Here is a 25,000-nt window from a genome sequence, read left to right as displayed (position 1 = left end):
AATGACTCAAGACAGACTGAACTAAAGGACAGTCAACAGAATGACTCAAGACAGACTGAACTAAAGGACAGTCAACAGAATGACTCAAGACAGACTGAACTAAAGGACAGTCAACAGAATGACTCAAGACAGACTGAACTAAAGGACAGTCAACAGAATGACTCAAGACAGACTGAACTAAAGGACAGTCAACAGAATGACTCAAGACAGACTGAACTAAAGGACAGTCAACAGAATGACTAAAGACAGACTGAACTAAAGGACAGTCAACAGAATGACTCAAGACAGACTGAACTAAAGGACAGTCAACAGAATGACTAAAGACAGACTGAACTAAAGGACAGTCAACAGAATGACTCAAGACAGACTGAACTAAAGGACAGTCAACAGAATGACTCAAGACAGACTGAACTAAAGGACAGTCAACAGAATGACTCAAGACAGACTGAACTAAAGGACAGTCAACAGAATGACTCAAGACAGACTGAACTAAAGGACAGTCAACAGAATGACTCAAGACAGACTGAACTAAAGGACAGTCAACAGAATGACTCAAGACAGACTGAACTAAAGGACAGTCAACAGAATGACTAAAGACAGACTGAACTAAAGGACAGTCAACAGAATGACTCAAGACAGACTGAACTAAAGGACAGTCAACAGAATGACTCAAGACAGACTGAACTAAAGGACAGTCAACAGAATGACTCAAGACAGACTGAACTAAAGGACAGTCAACAGAATGACTCAAGACAGACTGAACTAAAGGACAGTCAACAGAATGACTCAAGACAGACTGAACTAAAGGACAGTCAACAGAATGACTAAAGACAGACTGAACTAAAGGACAGTCAACAGAATGACTCAAGACAGACTGAACTAAAGGACAGTCAACAGAATGACTCAAGACAGACTGAACTAAAGGACAGTCAACAGAATGACTAAAGACAGACTGAACTAAAGGACAGTCAACAGAATGACTCAAGACAGACTGAACTAAAGGACAGTCAACAGAATGACTCAAGACAGACTGAACTAAAGGACAGTCAACAGAATGACTCAAGACAGACTGAACTAAAGGACAGTCAACAGAATGACTCAAGACAGACTGAACTAAAGGACAGTCAACAGAATGACTCAAGACAGACTGAACTAAAGGACAGTCAACAGAATGACTAAAGACAGACTGAACTAAAGGACAGTCAACAGAATGACTCAAGACAGACTGAACTAAAGGACAGTCAACAGAATGACTCAAGACAGACTGAACTAAAGGACAGTCAACAGAATGACTAAAGACAGACTGAACTAAAGGACAGTCAACAGAATGACTCAAGACAGACTGAACTAAAGGACAGTCAACAGAATGACTCAAGACAGACTGAACTAAAGGACAGTCAACAGAATGACTAAAGACAGACTGAACTAAAGGACAGTCAACAGAATGACTCAAGACAGACTGAACTAAAGGACAGTCAACAGAATGACTCAAGACAGACTGAACTAAAGGACAGTCAACAGAATGACTCAAGACAGACTGAACTAAAGGACAGTCAACAGAATGACTCAAGACAGACTGAACTAAAGGACAGTCAACAGAATGACTAAAGACAGACTGAACTAAAGGACAGTCAACAGAATGACTAAAGACAGACTGAACTAAAGGACAGTCAACAGAATGACTCAAGACAGACTGAACTAAAGGACAGTCAACAGAATGACTCAAGACAGACTGAACTAAAGGACAGTCAACAGAATGACTCAAGACAGACTGAACTAAAGGACAGTCAACAGAATGACTAAAGACAGACTGAACTAAAGGACAGTCAACAGAATGACTCAAGACAGACTGAACTAAAGGACAGTCAACAGAATGACTAAAGACAGACTGAACTAAAGGACAGTCAACAGAATGACTCAAGACAGACTGAACTAAAGGACAGTCAACAGAATGACTAAAGACAGACTGAACTAAAGGACAGTCAACAGAATGACTAAAGACAGACTGAACTAAAGGACAGTCAACAGAATGACTAAAGACGGACTGAACTAAAGGACAGTCAACAGAATGACTAAAGACAGACTGAACTAAAGGACAGTCAACAGAATGACTCAAGACGTTCCAGACAGACTGAACTAAAGGACAGTCAACAGAATGACTCAAGACGTTCCAGACAGACTGAACTAAAGGACAGTCAACAGAATGACTAAAGACAGACTGAACTAAAGGACAGTCAACAGAATGACTAAAGACAGACTGAACTAAAGGACAGTCAACAGAATGACTCAAGACAGACTGAACTAAAGGACAGTCAACAGAATGACTCAAGACAGACTGAACTAAAGGACAGTCAACAGAATGACTCAAGACAGACTGAACTAAAGGACAGTCAACAGAATGACTCAAGACAGACTGAACTAAAGGACAGTCAACAGAATGACTCAAGACAGACTGAACTAAAGGACAGTCAACAGAATGACTAAAGACAGACTGAACTAAAGGACAGTCAACAGAATGACTCAAGACAGACTGAACTAAAGGACAGTCAACAGAATGACTCAAGACAGACTGAACTAAAGGACAGTCAACAGAATGACTCAAGACAGACTGAACTAAAGGACAGTCAACAGAATGACTAAAGACAGACTGAACTAAAGGACAGTCAACAGAATGACTCAAGACAGACTGAACTAAAGGACAGTCAACAGAATGACTCAAGACAGACTGAACTAAAGGACAGTCAACAGAATGACTCAAGACAGACTGAACTAAAGGACAGTCAACAGAATGACTCAAGACAGACTGAACTAAAGGACAGTCAACAGAATGACTCAAGACAGACTGAACTAAAGGACAGTCAACAGAATGACTAAAGACAGACTGAACTAAAGGACAGTCAACAGAATGACTCAAGACGTTCCAGACAGACTGAGCCCCAGAAGTGGTTGGTCACCTGGACTCTTTCATTCTCTACCTTTCTTTCTTGCCTTCTTTCTTTCTTTCTGAACATCCCGTCTTTTCTTTCTGGGAGTTGTTGAGTTGATAATGTTAGTGTGAACTGAGTGTTATCTATTTGTGGAGTACTCAAAGAACCATCAGGAGGCAGGGAGCGTTCTGAAAGCTCTTTACTAAAGCCCTGTGTGATGCCTGTAGAACATAGTTTACTAAATAAAGCCCTGTGTGATGCCTGTAGAACAGAGTTTACTAAATAAAGCCCTGTGTGATGCCTGTAGAACAGAGTTTACTAAAGAAAGCCCTGTGTGATGCCTGTAGAACAGAGTTTACTAAATAAAGCCCTGTGTGATGCCTGTAGAACAGAGTTTACTAAATAAAGCCCTGTGTGATGCCTGTAGAACATAGTTTACTAAATAAAGCCCTGTGTGATGCCTGTAGAACAGTTTACTAAATAAAGCCCTGTGTGATGCCTGTAGAACAGAGTTTACTAAAGAAAGCCCTGTGTGATGCCTGTAGAACAGAGTTTACTAAATAAAGCCCTGTGTGATGCCTGTAGAACAGAGTTTACTAAATAAAGCCCTGTGTGATGCCTGTAGAACAGAGTTTACTAAATAAAGCCCTGTGTGATGCCTGTAGAACAGAGTTTACTAAATAAAGCCCTGTGTGATGCCTGTGGAACAGAGTCTTCGATAGAGAGAAAGACAAAGAGAAAGAGAGAGAGTTCGGCTGGTGCCTAGCTGAGCTTGGCTAGCCAAACCGAAAGATTGTGCTCGCATACTTCCTTAAAAGACATTTGATTGAAAAACAAGAAAAAAAATCGGTATTAGTACTGTTTGTCCATTTTCAGACACCTTAGCCAGTAATCACTTCCTCAAAATAGTCTGAATTAATCTAAGATAACTCAAGACATATGTCATTGATTTTGACATTTTTGCCAAGATCTTAGTCGCGCAATTTAGCATCTGACTAGGATGTTTGGTGCAGTATTTCTCAAGTGAAATGATGTGCATGAGGACTAGTCGTCTCTGGTTGAATGTCAACAGGCACTTCACTCAAGAATCCCTACTGTTGACCAATCGCCGACGAGGAGGCGTGGACTTCGGCTACCGACTTACCTCGGCTTACCTCGAGAGTAAACCCTTGCCGAAGTCCAAAACGAACAAAAAGATCACAGTATGTCGTCATTGTACAGTAAAGGCACCAACTGATCCGAACTGTTTGGAGCATGCGGACGCCTTTTAGACAGAACCCAGCTGAGAACTGAAAAGCACTTTCCCCCTCTTTTCTCCTCCCCGTCTCCACCTCTCCCCCACCCCCCTGTACTCCATAGAAAACCATAAAAGAGAGCGTTGAAATAGGAAGGGGGCAGTGGAATGGAATATAAAATATTTAGAGTGCCTGCCTGTTCTGTCAGTGGTGCTAGCAGGGTGAAGAAGAGCGAAACAGAGATACACTTATATAGGCTTTGGAAGATGTCTTTTCTTAACTGACTAGAGAGGGGGTGGGGGTAGAGAGACAGGAGAGTAGAGGGGGTGGGGGTAGAGAGACAGGAGAGTAGAGGGGGTGGGGGGTTAGAGACAGGAGAGTAGAGGGGGTGGGGGTAGTGAGACAGGAGAGTAGAGGGGGTGGGGGGTAGAGAGACAGGAGAGTAGAGGGGGGTGGGGGGTAGAGACAGGAGAGTAGAGGGGGTGGGGGTAGAGAGACAGGAGAGTAGAGGGGGTGGGGGGTAGAGAGACAGGAGAGTAGAGGGGGTGGGGGGTAGAGAGACAGGAGAGTAGAGAGGGTGGGGGGTAGAGAGACAGGAGAGTAGAGGGGGTGGGGGTAGTGAGACAGGAGAGTAGAGGGGGGTGGGGGTAGAGAGACAGGAGAGTAGAGGGGGTGGGGGTAGAGAGACAGGAGAGTAGAGGGGGTGGGGGTAGAGAGACAGGAGAGTAGAGGGGGTGGGGGTAGTGAGACAGGAGAGTAGAGGGGGTGGGGGTAGAGAGACAGGAGAGTAGAGGGGGTGGGGGTAGTGAGACAGGAGAGTAGAGGGGGTGGGGGTAGAGAGACAGGAGAGTAGAGGGGGTGGGGTAGAGAGACAGGAGAGTAGAGGGGGTGGGGGTAGAGAGACAGGAGAGTAGAGGGGTGGGGGGTAGAGAGACAGGAGAGTAGAGGGGTGGGGGTAGAGAGACAGGAGAGTAGAGGGGTGGGGGTAGAGAGACAGGAGAGTAGAGGGGGTGGGGGTAGAGAGACAGGAGAGTAGAGGGGGTGGGGGTAGAGAGACAGGAGAGTAGAGGGGTGGGGGTAGAGAGACAGGAGAGTAGAGGGGGTGGGGTAGAGAGACAGGAGAGTAGAGGGGTGGGGGGTAGAGAGACAGGAGAGTAGAGGGTGGGGGTAGAGAGACAGGAGAGTAGAGGGGGTCGGGGTAGTGAGACAGGAGAGTAGAGGGGTGGGGGTAGAGAGACAGGAGAGTAGAGGGGGTGGGGGTAGAGAGACAGGAGAGTAGAGGGGGGGGGGGTAGAGAGACAGGAGAGTAGAGGGGTGGGGGGTTGAGAGACAGGAGAGTAGAGGGGTGGGGGTAGAGAGACAGGAGAGTAGAGGGGGTGGGGGTAGAGAGACAGGAGAGTAGAGGGGGTGGGGGTAGAGAGACAGGAGAGTAGAGGGGTGGGGGGTAGAGAGACAGGAGAGTAGAGGGGGTGGGGTAGAGAGACAGGAGAGTAGAGGGGTGGGGGTAGAGAGACAGGAGAGTAGAGGGGTGGGGGGTAGAGAGACAGGAGAGTAGAGGGGGGTGGGGGTAGAGAGACAGGAGAGTAGAGGGGTGGGGGTAGAGAGACAGGAGAGTAGAGGGGGTGGGGGTAGAGAGACAGGAGAGTAGAGGGGGTGGGGGTAGAGAGACAGGAGAGTAGAGGGGGTGGGAGTAGAGAGACAGGAGAGTAGAGGGGGTGTGGGTTTAGAGAGACAGGAGACCCTGTCTCTACCACTGACCCTGGATCTGTGCCAACCCTGTCTCTACCACTGATCTACCTCAGTCTAGTCCCAACCCTGTCTCTCCCACTGACCCTGGATCTGTGCCAACCCTGTCTCTACCATTGATCTACCTCAGTCTAGTCCCAACCCTGTCTCTACCACTGACCCTGGATCTGTGCCAACCCTGTCTCTACCACTGACCCTGGATCTGTGCCAACCCTGTCTCTACCATTGATCTACCTCAGTCTAGTCACAACCCTGTCTCTCCCACTGACCCTGGATCTGTGCCAATGTTTAGAAATTTCTCCTTTAGGTTCAGTTTTAGCATCATTTCCACTGTGCATGTTTGAAGCACCAAGGTGTTCTCTAAATGTACTCCAGAGTTAATGAAGCAGCATTGAATCTGCATCACTTTGAGTCAAGCAACACTCCCAAGGTCACCACCACTACCAAACCACTGGCCATTCCTGTTTTTATCTCTAGTTTCTAACCGTCTCTCTCTCTCTCTCTCTCTCTCTCTCTCTCTCTCTCTCTCTCTCTCTCTCTCGTTCCTCTCCTCCTCTCTCCTCCTCTCTCCCCTCTCTCTCCCTCAACAGAAAATGGCTGTTAGAAGTTGTCCCATAGGGGGGACCACCAAGCCCCTCTCCCTCATCAAGCCCCCTCCTCCTCCCTCCTCCCAAAGCATCTCCATCTCCGTTCTACCGGCCAACCCGGCCACCAAGACAGCTCCCGTTGCCATGGTGACCGCACACATGACCGGTGGCCAAAAGGTGTTGTCGGGAACGGCAGCCCCAGGGAGCTCCTCCTCTCCTCCTCCTCTCCAGACATCCTCCATCAACCTGCAGACCAATAGAGGGCCGGGAGGAGCGGTGCTACAGCATTACAGCAGGAGAGAGGTACTACACTATACTACTACTGTAATACTACTAGAATACTACTAGAATACTACTACTACCATACTACTACTGGAATACTACTAGAATACTACTAGAATACTACTACTATACTACTACTGGAATACTACTAGAATACTACTACTACTATACTACTACTACTATACTACTACTAGAATACTACTACTGGAATACTACTACTATACTACTACTACTACTACTACTATACTACTACTGGGATACTACTAATACTATACTACTACTACTATACTACAACTACTATACTACTACTAGAATACTACTACTAGAATACTACTACTATACTACTACTATACTACTACTATACTACTACTATACTACTACTACTACTACTACTACTATACTACTACTGGAATACTACTAATACTACACTACTACTACTATACTACTACTACTACTACTATACTACTACTAGAATACTACTACTACTACTATACTACTACTACTATACTACTACTAGAATACTACTACTACTACTATACTACTACTACTACTACTACTATACTACTATTACTATACTACTATTACTATACTACTAAATAATAATAATAATATGCCATTTAGCAGACACTTTTATCCAAAGCGACTTACAGTCATGCGTGCATACATTTTTGTGTATGGGTGGTTACTACTACTATACTACTACTATACTACTACTACTACACTACTACTACTACTACTACTACTATACTACTACTATACTACTACTGCAATACTACTACTATACTACTACTACTACTACTACTACTACTACTACTACTACTATACTACTACTATACTACTACTGGAATACTACTACTACTATACTACTACTAGAATACTACTATTAGAATACTACTACTATACTACTACTACTACTACTACTACTACTACTACTACTACTACTACTATACTACTATTACTATACTACTATTACTATACTACTATTACTATACTACTACTATACTACTAAATAATAATAATAATAATATGCCATTTAGCAGACGCTTTTATCCAAAGCGACTTACAGTCATGCGTGCATACATTTTTGTGTATGGGTGGTTACTACTACTATACTACTACTATACTACTACTATACTACTACTACTACTACTACTACTACTATACTACTACTATACTACTACTACTATACTACTACTACTACTATACTACTACTACTATACTACTATTACTATACTACTACTACTACTATACTACTACTACTACTACTATACTACTACTACTATACTACTACTACTACTACTACTACTACTACTACTACTACTACTATACTACTACTACTATACTACTACTACTATACTACTACTATACTACTACTACTATACTACTACTACTATACTACTACTACTATACTACTACTATACTATAGTCAAAGTAACACAAACCCTCAAGGACACAGCAAAGCCACTGTACAACATTACAGAAGCATAAAACACACTAACATAGATTCCAACAATAAAACACAACATAACTCCACACTAACACAGACTCCAACAATAAAACACAACATAACTCCACACTAACACAGACTCCAACAATAAAACACAACATAACTCCACACTAATGCAGACTCCAACAATAAAACACAATATAACTCCACACTAAAACAGACTCCAACAATAAAACACAACATAACTCCACACTAACACAGACTCCAACAATAAAACACAACATAACTCCACACTAACACAGACTCCAACAATAAAACACAACATAACTCCACACTAACACAGACTCCAACAATAAAACACAACATAACTCCACACTAACACAGACTCCAACAATAAAACACAACATAACTCCACACTAACACAGACTCCAACAATAAAACACAACATAACTCCACACTAACACAGACTCCAACAATAAAACACAACATAACTCCACACTAACACAGACTCCAACAATAAAACACAACATAACTCCACACTAACACAGACTCCAACAATAAAACACAACATAACTCCACACTAACACAGATTCCAACAATAAAACACAACATAACTCCACACTAACGCAGACTCCAACAATAAAACACAACATAACTCCACACTAACACAGACTCCAACAATAAAACACAACATAACTCCACACTAACGCAGATTCCAACAATAAAACACAACATAACTCCACACTAACACAGACTCCAACAATAAAACACAACATAACTCCACACTAACGCAGATTCCAACAATAAAACACAACATAACTCCACACTAACGCAGACTCCAACAATAAAACACAACATAACTCCACACTAACACAGACTCCAACAATAAAACACAACATAACTCCACACTAACACAGACTCCAACAATAAAACACAACATAACTCCACACTAACACACACTCAGAGGCCTTGGCATGGAGAGTCTGCATGTGTCGTGGCTCTGGGGAGCATTTCAGACTTCTGGTCTGGCAGGAAATAAACGGGATGGGCGCTGTGCCCACCCCTAGAGCACCCCCGGGAGGGACAGAGCTGGCTACTACTGTGTGTGTGTGTGTGTGTGTGTGTGTGTGTGTGTGTGTGTGTGTGTGTGTGTGTGTGCACTAGAAAGTGCATTTAAACACAGTGGTCATATTTCCTCAGTGAATATTCTGCTTTTCTCCTCTCCCTCTATATAGCTCAGGTTTCTATTTGTTGAATCACCAAACAGGACTCCAATATCCATATTAATATCTACATTTCACAGCAACGGGCAGGCAGGAGGCAGGCAGGAGTTTCAGCATCTCTGGTTGAGTCCCAAGTGGCACCCTATATAGTGCACTACTTTTGACCAGAACAGTGCACTGTAAAGAGAATAGGGTGCCATTTGGGAAGCATCCTATGTGTATGAATGAAATGAAAAACCACACAGGGAAGATGAGAGTAACGTGTAGTGTGGAGGTGATGGGGGGTTTAGTTCACACACACTGCCCTCTAGTGGTAGAAGAGGGAATAGCAGAGAGACAGAGAGGGAGAGAGGGAATAGCAGAGAGGGAGAGAGGGAATAGCAGAGAGACAGAGAAGGAGAGAGGGAATAGCAGAGAGACAGAGAGGGAGAGAGGGCATAGCAGAGAGACAGAGAGGGAGAGAGGGAATAGCAGAGAGACAGAAGGAGAGAGGGAATAGCAGAGAGACAGAGAGGGAGAGAGGGAATAGCAGAGAGACAGAGAAGGAGAGAGGGAATAGCAGAGAGACAGAGAAGGAGAGAGGGAATAGCAGAGAGACAGAGAAGGAGAGAGGGAATAGCAGAGAGACAGAGAGGGAGAGAGGGAATAGCAGAGAGGGAGAGAGGGAATAGCAGAGAGGGAGAGAGGGAATAGCAGAGAGACAGAGAAGGAGAGAGGGAATAGCAGAGAGACAGAGAGGGAGAGAGGGCATAGCAGAGAGACAGAGAGGGAGAGAGGGAATAGCAGAGAGACAGAAGGAGAGAGGGAATAGCAGAGAGACAGAGAGGGAGAGAGGGAATAGCAGAGAGACAGAGAAGGAGAGAGGGAATAGCAGAGAGACAGAGAAGGAGAGAGGGAATAGCAGAGAGACAGAGAGGGAGAGAGGGAATAGCAGAGAGACAGAGAAGGAGAGAGGGAATAGCAGAGAGACAGAGAAGGAGAGAGGGAATAGCAGAGAGACAGAGGAGAGGGAATAGCAGAGAGACAGAGAAGGAGAGAGGGAATAGCAGAGAGGGAGAGAGAGAGAGAAAAAGAGAGAGAATAGCAGACAGAGAGAGAGAGAGAGAGAGATAGATAGATAGATAGATAGATAGATAGATAGATAGATAGATAGATAGATAGAGGGTGCCATTTGGGAGACAAATCCTGATAAGACTCATGTCTGCTGACTGCAACTAGGGCCTAGTAATATGAACTAATTGATACTAGAGCCTAGTAATATGAACTAATTGATACTAGAGTCTAGTAATATGAACTAATTGATACTAGAGCCTAGTAATATGAACTAATTGATACTAGAGCCTAGTAATATGAACTAATTGATACTAGAGCCTAGTAATATGAACTAATTGATACTAGAGCCTAGTAATATGAACTAATTGATACTAGAGCCTAGTAATATGAACTAATTGATACTAGAGTCTAGTAATATGAACTAATTGATACTAGAGTCTAGTAATATGAACTAATTGATACTAGAGCCTAGTAATATGAACTAATTGATACTAGAGTCTAGTAATATGAACTAATTGATACTAGAGCCTAGTAATATGAACTAATTGACACTAGAGTCTAGTAATATGAACTAATTGACACTAGAGTCTAGTAATATGAACTAATTGACACTAGAGTCTAGTAATATTAACTAATTGATACTAGAGCCTAGTAATATTAACTAATTGACACTAGAGTCTAGTAATATGAACTAATTGATACTAGAGCCTAGTAATATTAACTAATTGACACTAGAGTCTAGTAATATGAACTAATTGAGGCAAATCAATAGATGATGCATAACGATAGACTGATGAAACTATGTTTCCAATCTGTATACATCCTAAATGGATTGGCATTGAAGCCACTGAAGCTATATTTGTGATTCCAACATACGTTACCTTCTCATTGGTCACATCTTGAATGTAGAACCCAGTCAGACAGACAGTAGGCTACATATAACAGACATGTCTGTGTGATCTCTACAGGAGATGACTAGTCTTCCTTCATGTGGTCATGGTGATCAACAGACAGAATAGCAGGTAGAGTCACACACAGCTTACGTCCCAAATGGCACCCCATTCCCTTTATAGTGTGCTACTTTTGACCAGGACCCGTAAAGGAATAGGATGCGCCCACAGCTTAGCAGAGCTACAGAAATAACCCCCTGATAAACACAGAGAAACACACAGCTTAGCAGAGCTACAGAAATAACCCCCTGATAAACACAGAGAAACACACAGCTTAGCAGAGCTACAGAAATAACCCCCTGATAAACACAGAGAAACACACAGCTTAGCAGAGCTACAGAAATAACCCCCTGATAAACACAGAGAAACACACAGCTTAGCAGAGCTACAGAAATAACCCCCTGATAAACACAGAGAAACACACAGCTTAGCAGAGCTACAGAAATAACCCCCTGATAAACACAGAGAAACACACAGCTTAGCAGAGCTACAGAAATAACCCCCTGATAAACACAGAGAAACACACAGCTTAGCAGAGCTACAGAAATAACCCCCTGATAAACACAGAGAAACACACAGCTTAGCAGAGCTACAGAAATAACCCCCTGATAAACACAGAGAAACACACAGCTTAGCGGAGCTACAGAAATAACCCCCTGATAAACACGGAGAAACACACAGCTTAGCAGAGCTACAGAAATAACCCCCTGATAAACACACAGCTTAGCAGAGCTACAGAAATAACCCCCTGATAAACACACATCTTAGCTCTACCTCACTCTTTCCATCTCTCTCTATCTCTCTTCCCCTCTCCCCTTATCACTCTCCTCCCTCTCTCCTCCTTCTCCCTCCTATCTCTTCCTGCCTCCATCTCTCTCTCTCCCTATCGCTCTCTGCAGTGTGTTTCTCTCTCTCCTCTCTCCTGCTGTGAGTAACAGTGATGACACGACAAACGATAACAAACAGACTAGAGCCGGAGACAAACTGCTGGACTAGGATGCAGGCTGTTATATAAACCCTCCTCTCCTCTCCTCTCCTCTCCTCTCCTCTCCTCTCCTCTCCTCTCCTCTCCTCTCCTCTCCTCTCCTCTCCTCTCATTTTTTACATTTACATTTTAGTCATTTAGCAGACGCTCTTATCCAGAGCGACTTACAGGAGCAATTAGGGTTAAGTGCCTTGCTCAAGGGCACATCGACAGATTTTTCACCTAGTCGGCTCGGGGATTAGAACCAGCGACCTTTCGGTTACTGGCACAACGCTCTTACCCACTAAGCTACCTGCCGCTACCTCTCCTCTCCTCTCTCCTCCTTTCTCCTCCTCTCTCCTCTCTCCTCCTCTCTCCTCTCTCCTTCTCTCCTACTCTCCTCCTCTCTTCTCTGCCCTACTCTCTTTCAAGGAATAGAATACATTTTGCCTGTGAACAACACAGGATAACTATAGGGCTTTTTCAAGTGCTTTCAGCTATTGGCTGTTGAGATGTCGTTTTTCTTTACCAGAAGTCATTGAATAGGATGTCTTTAGTATCTTTGGTCTCAGCTGGCCACTAATGCAGCAGTAGTTCTTGTTTGTTGACCTTGGAAGACAGAGACAGAGTGATGCTACTGTGAAAGTTAATAGAGGATTTTTATAACAAATGGCACCCTATTCCCCCATAGGGTTCTTGTCAACAGTAGTGCACTATGAAGGGGATAGGGTTCCATTTGTGACACTTTCCCTTTGACTGTATTTTAACAGAACCCTTTAAACAGAACCACACCAGAACCCTTTAAACAGAACCACACCAGAATCCTTTAAACAGAACCACACCAGAACCCTTTAAACAGAACCACACCAGACAACCTTTAACAGCCACAGACGTGCCTTTCCTGTGTAATTGGCGTGGGAAGATGTGTGTGTGTAATTGGGGTGGGAAGGTGTGTGTGTAATTGGGGTGGGAAGGTGTGTGTGTAATTGGGGTGGGAAGGTGTGTGTGTGTAATTGGGGTGGGAAGGTGTGTGTGTGTAATTGGGGTGGGAAGGTGTGTGTGTGTGTGTAATTGGGGTGGGAAGGTGTGTGTGTGTAATTGGGGTGGGAAGGTGTGTATGTGTAATTGGGGTGGGAAGGTGTGTGTGTGTAATTGGGGTGGGAAGGTGTGTGTGTGTGTGAATTGGGGTGGGAAGGTGTGTATGTGTAATTGGGGGTGGGAAGGTGTGTGTAATTGGGGTGGGAAGGTGTGATGTGTGTGTAATTGGGGTGGGAAGGTGTGTGTGTGTAATTGGGGTGGGAAGGTGTGTGTGTGTAATTGGGGTGGGAAGGTGTCTGTGTGTAATTGGGGTGGGAAGGTGTGTGTGTGTAATTGGGGTGGGGAGGCGTGTGTGTGTAATTGGGGTGGGAAGGTGTGTGTGTGTAATTGGGGTGGGAAGGTGTGTATGTGTGTGTAATTGGGGTGGGAAGGTGTGTATGTGTGTGTAATTGGGGTGGGAAGGTGTGTGTGTGTAATTGGGGTGGGAAGGTGTGTGTGTGTGTGTGTGTAATTGGGGTGGGAAGGTGTGTGTGTGTGTGTTAATTGGGGTGGGAAGGTGTGTGTGTGTGTAATTGGGGTGGGAAGGTGTGTGTGTGTGTGTAATTGGGGTGGGAAGGTGTGTGTGTGTAATTGGGGTGGGAAGGTGTATGTGTGTAATTGGGGTGGGAAGGTGTGTGTGTGTGTGTAATTGGGGTGGGAAGGTGTGTGTGTGTAATTGGGGTGGGAAGGTGTGTGTGTGTAATTGGGGTGGGAAGGTGTGTGTGTAATTGGGGTGGGAAGGTGTGTGTGTGTAATTGGGGTGGGAAGGTGTGTATGTGTAATTGGGGTAATTGGGGTGGGAAAGTGTGTGGGTTGGGGGTCATGGGGGACATGAGGAGGAGGGAGAAGGTTGGGGGTCATGGGGGACATGAGGAGGAGGGAGAAGGTTGGGGGTCATGGGGGACATGAGGAGGAGGGAGAAGGTTGGGGGTCATGGGGGACATGAGGAGGAGGGAGAAGGTTGGGGTCATGGGGGACGTGAGGAGGAGGGAGAAGGTTGGGGGTCATGGGGGACGTGAGGAGGAGGGAGAAGGTTGGGGGTCATGGGGGACGTGAGGAGGAGGGAGAAGGTTGGGGGTCATGGGGGACATGAGGAGGGTGGGAGAAGGTTGGGGGTCATGGGGGACATGAGGAGGAGGGAGAAGGTTGGGGGTCATGGGGGACGTGAGGAGGAGGGAGAAGGTTGGGGTCATGGGGGACGTGAGGAGGAGGGAGAAGGTTGGGGGTCATGGGGGACATGAGGAGGGTGGGAGAAGGTTGGGGGTCATGGGGGACATGAGGAGGAGGGAGAAGGTTGGGGGTCATGGGGGACATGAGGAGGAGGGAGAAGGTTGGGGGTCATGGGGGACGTGAGGAGGAGGGAGAAGGTTGGGGGTCATGGGGGACATGAGGAGGGTGGGAGAAAGTTGGGGTCATGGGGGACATGAGGAGGGTGGGTGAAGGTTGGGGTCATGGGGGACATGAGGAGGGTGGGAGAAGGTTGGGGTCATGGGGGGACATGAGGAGGGTGGGAGAAGGTTGGGGTCATGGGGGACATGAGGAGGAGGGAGAAGGTTGGGGGTCATGGGGGGACGTGAGGAGGGTGGGAGAAGGTTGGGGGTCATGGGGGACGTGAGGAGGAGGAAGAAGGTTGGGGGTCATGGGGGACATGAGGAGGAAGGAGAAGGTTGGGGGTCATGGGGGACATGAGGAGGAGGGAGAAGGTTGGGGGTCATGGGGGACATGAGGAGGGTGGGAGAAGGTTGGGGGTCATGGGGGACGTGAGGAGGAGGAAGAAGGTTGGGGGTCATGGGGGACGTGAGGAGGAGGAAGAAGGTTGGGGGTCATGGGGGACATGAGGAGGAGGAAGAAGGTTGGGGGTCATGGGGGACGTGAGGAGGAGGGAGAAGGTTGGGGGTCATGGGGGACATGAGGAGGGTGGGAGAAGGTTGGGGGTCATGGGGGACATGAGGAGGGTGGGAGAAGGTTGGGGGTCATGGGGGACATGAGGAGGTGGGAGAAGGTTGGGGGTCATGGGGGACATGAGGAGGAGGGAGAAGGTTGGGGGTCATGGGGGACATGAGGAGGAGGGAGAAGGTTGGGGGTCATGGGGGACATGAGGAGGAGGGAGAAGGTTGGGGGTCATGGGGGACAAGAGGAGGAGGGAGAAGGTTGGGGTCATGGGGGACATGAGGAGGAGGGAGAAGGTTGGGGTCATGGGGGACATGAGGAGGGTGGGAGAAGGTTGGGGGTCATGGGGGACATGAGGAGGAGGGAGAAGGTTGGGGGTCATGGGGGACGTAAGGAGGAGGGAGAAGGTTGGGGGTCATGGGGGACATGAGGAGGAGGGAGAAGGTTGGGGGTCATGGGGGACGTAAGGAGGAGGGAGAAGGTTGGGGGTCATGGGGGACATGAGGAGGAGGGAGAAGGTTGGGGGTCATGGGGGACATGAGGAGGAGGGAGAAGGTTGGGGGTCATGGGGGACAAGAGGAGGAGGGAGAAGGTTGGGGTCATGGGGGACAAGAGGAGGAGGGAGAAGGTTGGGGTCATGGGGACATGAGGAGGAGGGAGAAGGTTGGGGGTCATAGGGGGACATGAGGAGGGAGAAGGTTGGGGGTCATGGGGGACATGAGGAGGAGGGAGAAGGTTGGGGGTCATGGGGGACGTGAGGAGGAGGGAGAAGGTTGGGGGACTTGGGGACATGAGGAGGGTGGGAGAAGGTTGGGGGTCATGGGGACATGAGGAGGAGGGAGAAGGTTGGGGGTCATGGGGGGACTTGAGGAGGAGGGAGAAGGTTGGGGGTCATGGGGGACGTGAGGAGGGTGGGAGAAGGTTGGGGGTCATGGGGGACGTAAGGAGGAGGGAGAAGGTTGGGGGTCATGGGGGGACTTGAGGAGGAGGGAGAAGGTTGGGGGGTCATGGGGGACGTGAGGAGGGTGGGAGAAGGTTGGGGGTCATGGGGGACATGAGGATGGTGGGAGAAGGTTGGAGGTCATGGGGGACATGAGGAGGAGGGAGAAGGTTGGGGGTCATGGGGGACATGAGGAGGAGGGAGAAGGTTGGGGGTCATGGGGGACGTGAGGAGGGTGGGAGAAGGTTGGTGGTCATGGGGGACAAGAGGAGGAGGGAGAAGGTTGGGGGTCATGGGGGACTTGAGGAGGAGGGAGAAGGTTGGGGGTCATGGGGGACGTGAGGAGGTGGGAGAAGGTTGGGGGTCATGGGGGACATGAGGAGGGTGGGAGAAGGTTGGGGGTCATGGGGGGACATGAGGAGGGTGGGAGAAGGTTGGAGGTCATGGGGGACATGAGGAGGAGGGAGAAGGTTGGGGGTCATGGGGGACATGAGGAGGAGGGAGAAGGTTGGGGGTCATGAGGGACGTGAGGAGGAGGGAGAAGGTTGGAGGTCATGGGGGACATGAGGAGGAGGAAGAAGGTTGGGGGTCATGGGGGACATGAGGAGGAGGGAGAAGGTTGGGGTCATGGGGGACATGAGGAGGAGGGAGAAGGTTGGGGGTCATGGGGGACTTGAGGAGGAGGGAGAAGGTTGGGGTCATGGGGGACGTGAGGAGGGTGGGAGAAGGTTGGGGGTCATGGGGGACATGGGGAGGGTGGGAGAAGGTTGGAGGTCATGGGGGACATGAGGAGGAGGAAGAAGGTTGGGGTCATGGGGGACATGAGGAGGAGGGAGAAGGTTGGGGGTCATGGGGGACATGAGGAGGAGGGAGAAGGTTGGGGGTCATAGGGGACAAGAGGAGGAGGGAGAAGGTTGGGGGTCATGGGGGACATGAGGAGGAGGGAGAAGGTTGGGGGTCATGGGGGACATGAGGAGGAGGGAGAAGGTTGGGGGTCATGGGGGACATGAGGAGGGTGGGAGAAGGTTGGGGGTCATGGGGGACATGAGGAGGGTGGGAGAAGGTTGGGGGTCATGGGGGACATGAGGAGGAGGGAGAAGGTTGGGGGTCATGGGGGACATGAGGAGGGTGGGAGAAGGTTGGGGGTCATGGGGGACATGAGGAGGAGGGAGAAGGTTGGGGGTCATGGGGGACGTGAGGAGGGTGGGAGAAGGTTGGGGGTCATGGGGGACATGAGGAGGAGGGAGAAGGTTGGGGGTCATGGGGGATGTGAGGAGGAGGAAGAATGTTGGGGGACATGAGGAGGGTGGGAGAAGGTTGGGGGTCATGGGGGACATGAGGAGGGTGGGAGAAGGTTGGGGGTCATGGGGGGATGTGAGGAGGAGGAAGAAGAAGGTTGGGGGTCATGGGGGACATGAGGAGAAGGAAGAAGGTTGGGGGTCATGGGGGACATGAGGAGGAGGGAGAAGGTTGGGGGTCATGGGGGACATGAGGAGGGTGGGAGAAGGTTTGGGTCATGGGGGACATGAGGAGGGTGGGAGAAGGTTGGGGTCATGGGGGACATGAGGAGGAGGGAGAAGGTTGGGGTCATGGGGGACATGAGGAGGGTGGGAGAAGGTTGGGGTCATGGGGGACATGAGGAGGGTGGGAGAAGGTTGGGGTCATGGGGGACATGAGGAGGGTGGGAGAAGGTTGGGGTCATTGGGGACATGAGGAGGGTGGGAGAAGGTTGGGGGGTCATGGAGGACATGAGGAGGAGGGAGAAGGTTGGGGGTCATGGGGGATGTGAGGAGGAGGGAGAAGGTTGGGGGTCATGATGGGGGACATGATGGGGGTGGGAGAAGGTTGGGGGTCATGGGGGACATGAGGAGGGTGGGAGAAGGTTGGGGGTCATGGGGGATGTGAGGAGGAGGGAGTAGGTTGGGGGTCATGGGGGATGTGAGGAGGGGGGAGAAGGTTGGGGGTCATGATGGGGGACATGAGGAGGGTGGGAGAAGGTTGGGGGTCATGGTGGACATGAGGAGGGTGGGAGAAGGTTGGGGGTCATGGGGGACATGAGGAGGAGGGAGAAGGTTGGGGGTCATGGGGGATGTGAGGAGGAGGGAGAAGGTTGGTGGTCATGGGGGATGTGAGGAGGAGGGAGAAGGTTGGGGTCATGGGGGACGTGAGGAGGGTGGGAGAAGGTTGGGGGTCATGGGGGACATGAGGAGGAGGGAGAAGGTTGGGGGTCATGGGGGATGTGAGGAGGAGGAAGAATGTTGGGGGACATGAGGAGGGTGGGAGAAGGTTGGGGGTCATGGGGGACATGAGGAGGGTGGGAGAAGGTTGGGGGTCATGGGGGATGTGAGGAGGAGGAAGAAGAAGGTTGGGGGTCATGGGGGACATGAGGAGGAGGAAGAAGGTTGGGGGTCATGGGGACATGAGGAGGAGGGAGAAGGTTGGGGTCATGGGGGACATGAGGAGGGTGGGAGAAAGTTTGGGTCATGGGGGACATGAGGAGGGTGGGAGAAGGTTGGGGTCATGGGGGACATGAGGAGGAGGGAGAAGGTTGGGGGTCATGGGGGACATGAGGAGGGTGGGAGAAGGTTGGAGGTCATGGGGGACATGAGGAGGAGGGAGAAGGTTGGGGGTCATGGGGGACATGAGGAGGAGGGAGAAGGTTGGGGGTCATGAGGGACGTGAGGAGGAGGGAGAAGGTTGGAGGTCATGGGGGACATGAGGAGGAGGAAGAAGGTTGGGGGTCATGGGGGACATGAGGAGGAGGAGGGAGAAGGTTGGGGTCATGGGGGGACATGAGGAGGAGGGAGAAGGTTGGGGGTCATGGGGGACTTGAGGAGGAGGGAGAAGGTTGGGGGTCATGGGGGACGTGAGGAGGGTGGGAGAAGGTTGGGGGTCATGGGGGACATGAGGAGGGTGGAAGAAGGTTGGAGGTCATGGGGGACATGAGGAGGAGGAAGAAGGTTGGGGGTCATGGGGGACATGAGGAGGAGGGAGAAGGTTGGGGGTCATGGGGGACATGAGGAGGAGGGAGAAGGTTGGGGGTCATAGGGGACAAGAGGAGGAGGGAGAAGGTTGGGGGTCATGGGGGACATGAGGAGGAGGGAGAAGGTTGGGTGTCATGGGGGACATGAGGAGGAGGGAGAAGGTTGGGGGTCATGGGGGACATGAGGAGGGTGGGAGAAGGTTGGGGGTCATGGGGGACATGAGGAGGGTGGGAGAAGGTTGGGGGTCATGGGGGGACATGAGGAGGAGGGAGAAGGTTGGGGGTCATGGGGGGACATGAGGAGGGTGGGAGAAGGTTGGGGGTCATGGGGGACATGAGGAGGAGGGAGAAGGTTGGGGGTCATGGGGGACGTGAGGAGGGTGGGAGAAGGTTGGGGGTCATGGGGGACATGAGGAGGAGGGAGAAGGTTGGGGGTCATGGGGGACATGAGGAGGAGGGAGAAGGTTGGGGGGCATGGGGGATGTGAGGAGGAGGAAGAATGTTGGGGACATGAGGAGGGTGGGAGAAGGTTGGGGGTCATGGGGGACATGAGGAGGGTGGGAGAAGGTTGGGGGTCATGGGGGATGTGAGGAGGAGGAAGAAGAAGGTTGGGGGTCATGGGGGACATGAGGAGGAGGAAGAAGGTTGGGGGTCATGGGGGACATGAGGAGGAGGGAGAAGGTTGGGGGTCATGGGGGACATGAGGAGGGTGGGAGAAGGTTTGGGTCATGGGGGACATGAGGAGGGTGGGAGAAGGTTGGGGTCATGGGGGACATGAGGAGGAGGGAGAAGGTTGGGGGTCATGGGGGACATGAGGAGGGTGGGAGAAGGTTGGGGTCATGGGGGACATGAGGAGGGTGGGAGAAGGTTGGGGTCATGGGGGACATGAGGAGGGTGGGAGAAGGTTGGGGGTCATGGGGGATGTGAGGAGGAGGAAGAAGAAGGTTGGGGGTCATGGGGGACATGAGGAGGAGGGAGAAGGTTGGGGGTCATGGGGGGATGTGAGGAGGAGGGAGAAGGTTGGGGGTCATGATGGGGACATGATGGGGGTTGGGAGAAGGTTGGGGGTCATGGGGGACATGAGGAGGGTGGGAGAAGGTTGGGGGTCATGGGGGATGTGAGGAGGAGGGAGTAGGTTGGGGGTCATGGGGATGTGAGGAGGGGGGAGAAGGTTGGGGGTCATGATGGGGGACATGAGGAGGGTGGGAGAAGGTTGGGGGTCATGGGGGACATGAGGAGGAGGGAGAAGGTTGGGGGTCATGGGGGAGGTGAGGAGGAGGGAGAAGGTTGGTGGTCATGGGGGATGTGAGGAGGAGGGAGAAGGTTGGGGGTCATGATGGGGACATGATGGGGGACATGAGGAGGGTGGGAGAAGGTTGGGGGTCATGGGGGACATGAGGAGGAGGGAGAAGGTTGGGGGTCATGATGGGGGACATGAGGAGGGAGGGAGAATGTTGGTGGTCATGATGGGGGACATGAGGAGGGTGGGAGAAGGTTGGGGGTCATGGGGGACGTGAGGAGGAGGGAGAAGGTTGGGGGTCATGGGGGGACGTGAGGAGGGTGGGAGAAGGTTGGGGTCATGGGGGGACGTGAGGAGGGTGGGAGAAGGTTGGGGGTCATGGGGGACATGAGGAGGAGGGAGAAGGTTGGGGGTCATGGGGGATGTGAGGAGGAGGAAGAATGTTGGGGGACATGAGGAGGGTGGGAGAAGTTTGGGGGTCATGGGGGACATGAGGAGGGTGGGAGAAGGTTGGGGGTCATGGGGGATGTGAGGAGGAGGAAGAAGAAGGTTGGGGGTCATGGGGGACATGAGGAGGAGGAAGAAGGTTGGGGGTCATGGGGGACATGAGGAGGAGGGAGAGGGTTGGGGGTCATGGGGGACATGAGGAGGGTGGGAGAAGGTTTGGGTCATGGGGGACATGAGGAGGGTGGGAGAAGGTTGGGGTCATGGGGGACATGAGGAGGAGGGAGAAGGTTGGGGGTCATGGGGGACATGGAGGAGGGTGGGAGAAGGTTGGGGTCATGGGGGACATGAGGAGGGTGGGAGAAGGTTGGGGTCATGGGGGACATGAGGAGGGTGGGAGAAGGTTGGGGTCATGGGGGACATGAGGAGGGTGGGAGAAGGTTGGGGGTCATGGAGGACATGAGGAGGAGGGAGAAGGTTGGGGTCATGGGGGGATGTGAGGAGGAGGGAGAAGGTTGGGGGTCATGATGGGGGACATGAGGGGGGGTGGGAGAAGGTTGGGGGTCATGGGGGACATGAGGAGGGTGGGAGAAGGTTGGGGGTCATGGGGGATGTGAGGAGGAGGGAGTAGGTTGGGGGTCATGGGGGATGTGAGGAGGGGGGAGAAGGTTGGGGGTCATGATGGGGGACATGAGGAGGGTGGGAGAAGGTTGGGGGTCATGGGGGACATGAGGAGGAGGGAGAAGGTTGGGGGTCATGGGGGATGTGAGGAGGAGGGAGAAGGTTGGTGGTCATGGGGGATGTGAGGAGGAGGGAGAAGGTTGGGGGTCATGATGGGGGACATGAGGAGGGTGGGAGAAGGTTGGGGTCATGGGGGACATGAGGAGGAGGGAGAAGGTTGGGGGTCATGATGGGGGACATGAGGAGGGTGGGAGAAGGTTGGGGGTCATGGGGGACGTGAGGAGGAGGGAGAAGGTTTGGGTCATGGGGGACATGAGGAGGGTGGGAGAAGGTTGGGGTCATGGGGGACATGAGGAGGAGGGAGAAGGTTGGGGGTCATGGGGGACATGAGGAGGGTGGGAGAAGGTTGGGGTCATGGGGGACATGAGGAGGGTGGGAGAAGGTTGGGGTCATGGGGGACATGAGGGAGGGTGGGAGAAGGTTGGGGTCATGGGGGACATGGAGGAGGGTGGGAGAAGGTTGGGGGTCATGGAGGACATGAGGAGGAGGGAGAAGGTTGGGGTCATGGGGGATGTGAGGAGGAGGGAGAAGGTTGGGGGTCATGATGGGGGACATGATGGGGGTGGGAGAAGGTTGGGGGTCATGGGGGACATGAGGAGGGTGGGAGAAGGTTGGGGTCATGGGGGATGTGAGGAGGAGGGAGTAGGTTGGGGGTCATGGGGGATGTGAGGAGGGGGAGAAGGTTGGGGGTCATGATGGGGGACATGAGGAGGGTGGGAGAAGGTTGGGGGTCATGGGGGACATGAGGAGGAGGGAGAAGGTTGGGGGTCATGGGGGATGTGAGGAGGAGGGAGAAGGTTGGTGGTCATGGGGGATGTGAGGAGGAGGGAGAAGGTTGGGGGTCATGATGGGGGACATGAGGAGGGTGGGAGAAGGTTGGGGGTCATGGGGGACATGAGGAGGAGGGAGAAGGTTGGGGGTCATGATGGGGGACATGAGGAGGGAGGGAGAATGTTGGTGGTCATGATGAGGGACATGAGGAGGGTGGGAGAAGGTTGGGGGTCATGGGGGACGTGAGGAGGAGGGAGAAGGTTGGGGGTCATGGGGGACGTGAGGAGGGTGGGAGAAGGTTGGGGGTCATGGGGGACGTGAGGAGGGTGGGAGAAGGTTGGGGGTCATGGGGGACATGAGGAGGAGGGAGAAGGTTGGGGGTCATGGGGGATGTGAGGAGGAGGAAGAATGTTGGGGGACATGAGGAGGGTGGGAGAAGGTTGGGGGTCATGGGGGGACATGAGGAGGGTGGGAGAAGGTTGGGGGTCATGGGGGATGTGAGGAGGAGGAAGAAGAAGGTTGGGGGTCATGGGGGACATGAGGAGGAGGAAGAAGGTTGGGGGTCATGGGGGACATGAGGAGGAGGGAGAAGGTTGGGGGTCATGGGGGACATGAGGAGGGTGGGAGAAGGTTTGGGTCATGGGGGACATGAGGAGGGTGGGAGAAGGTTGGGGTCATGGGGGACATGAGGAGGAGGGAGAAGGTTGGGGGTCATGGGGGACATGAGGAGGGTGGGAGAAGGTTGGGGTCATGGGGGACATGAGGAGGGTGGGAGAAGGTTGGGGTCATGGGGGACATGAGGAGGGTGGGAGAAGGTTGGGGTCATGGGGGACATGAGGAGGGTGGGAGAAGGTTGGGGGTCATGGAGGACATGAGGAGGAGGGAGAAGGTTGGGGGTCATGGGGGATGTGAGGAGGAGGGAGAAGGTTGGGGGTCATGATGGGGGACATGATGGGGGTGGGAGAAGGTTGGGGTCATGGGGGACATGAGGAGGGTGGGAGAAGGTTGGGGGTCATGGGGGATGTGAGGAGGAGGGAGTAGGTTGGGGGTCATGGGGGATGTGAGGAGGGGGAGAAGGTTGGGGGTCATGATGTGGGACATGAGGAGGGTGGGAGAAGGTTGGGGGTCATGGGGGACATGAGGAGGGTGGGAGAAGGTTGGGGGTCATGGGGGATGTGAGGAGGAGGAAGAAGGTTGGGGGTCATGGGGGACATGAGGAGGAGGGAGAAGGTTGGGGTCATGGGGGACATGAGGAGGAGGGAGAAGGTTGGGGTCATGGGGGGACGTGAGGAGGAGGGAGAAGGTTGGGGGTCATGGGGGACGTGAGGAGGAGGGAGAAGGTTGGGGGTCATGATGGGGGTGGAAGAAGGTTGGGGGTCATGGGGGACATGAGGAGGAGGGAGAAGGTTGGGGGTCATGGGGGACGTGAGGAGGAGGGAGAAGGTTGGGGGTCATGGGGGACATGAGGAGGAGGGAGAAGGTTGGGGGTCATGGGGACGTGAGGAGGAGGGAGAAGGTTGGGGGTCATGGGGGACATGAGGAGGAGGGAGAAGGTTGGGGGTCATGGGGGACATGAGGAGGAGGGAGAAGGTTGGGGGTCATGGGGGACATGAGGAGGAGGGAGAAGGTTGGGGGGTCATGGGGGACGTGAGGAGGAGGGAGAAGGTTGGGGTCATGGGGGACATGAGGAGGAGGGAGAAGGTTGGGGGTCATGGGGGACATGAGGAGGAGGGAGAAGGCTGGGGGTCATGGGGGACATGAGGAGGGTGGGAGAAGGTTGGGGTCATTGGGGATGTGAGGAGGAGGAAGAAGGTTCGGGGTCATGGGGGACATGAGGAGGAGGGAGAAGGTTGGGGTCATGGGGGACATAAGGAGGAGGGAGAAGGTTGGGGGTCATGGGGGACAAGAGGAGGAGGGAGAAGGTTGGGGGTCATGGGGGACATGAGGAGGAGGGAGAAGGTTGGGGGTCATGGGGGACATGAGGAGGGTGGGAGAAGGTTGGGGGTCATGGGGGATGTGAGGAGGAGGAAGAAGGTTGGGGGTCATGGGGGACATGAGGAGGAGGGAGAAGGTTGGGGGTCATGGGGGACATGAGGAGGAGGGAGAAGGTTGGGGGTCATGGGGGACGTGAGGAGGAGGGAGAAGGTTGGGGGTCATGGGGGACATGAGGAGGGTGGGAGAAGGTTGGGGGTCATGGGGGACTTAAGGAGGAGGGAGAAGGTTGGGGTCATGGGGGCCGTAAGGAGGAGGGAGAAGGTTGGGGGTCATGGGGGACATGAGGAGGAGGGAGAAGGTTTGGGGTCATGGGGACGTGAGGAGGAGGGAGAAGGTTGGGGTCATGGGGGACGTGAGGAGGAGGGAGAAGGTTGGGGGTCATGGGGGACATGAGGAGGGTGGGAGAAGGTTGGGGGTCATGGGGGACGTGAGGAGGTGGAAGAAGGTTGGGGGGTCATGAGGAGGGTGGGAGAAGGTTGGGGGTCATGGGGGGCAGAAGAGTGGT

The 25,000-nt window shown here is 51.7% G+C and overlaps 1 protein-coding gene across 5 annotated transcripts in view; it reads left to right on the top strand.

Moving 5' to 3' along the window:
- phf21b (PHD finger protein 21B) overlaps positions 1 to 25,000 on the top strand; it is a 218,191-nt gene that overhangs the window by 131,389 nt on the left and 61,802 nt on the right. For all 5 annotated transcript variants that reach the window (XM_045215411.1, XM_045215412.1, XM_045215410.1 and 2 more), the window contains one exon: positions 6,499 to 6,798. In XM_045215411.1, the coding sequence (XP_045071346.1) occupies positions 6,499 to 6,798 (300 nt within the window). The remainder of the gene's footprint in view (positions 1 to 6,498; positions 6,799 to 25,000) is intronic.

Source organism: Coregonus clupeaformis, unplaced genomic scaffold (assembly GCF_020615455.1).
Source record: "Coregonus clupeaformis isolate EN_2021a unplaced genomic scaffold, ASM2061545v1 scaf0437, whole genome shotgun sequence".
Taxonomy (NCBI): domain Eukaryota; kingdom Metazoa; phylum Chordata; class Actinopteri; order Salmoniformes; family Salmonidae; genus Coregonus; species Coregonus clupeaformis.
Note: the sequence above shows the minus strand (reverse complement) of the source record. Positions and strands in the feature narration are given on the sequence as shown.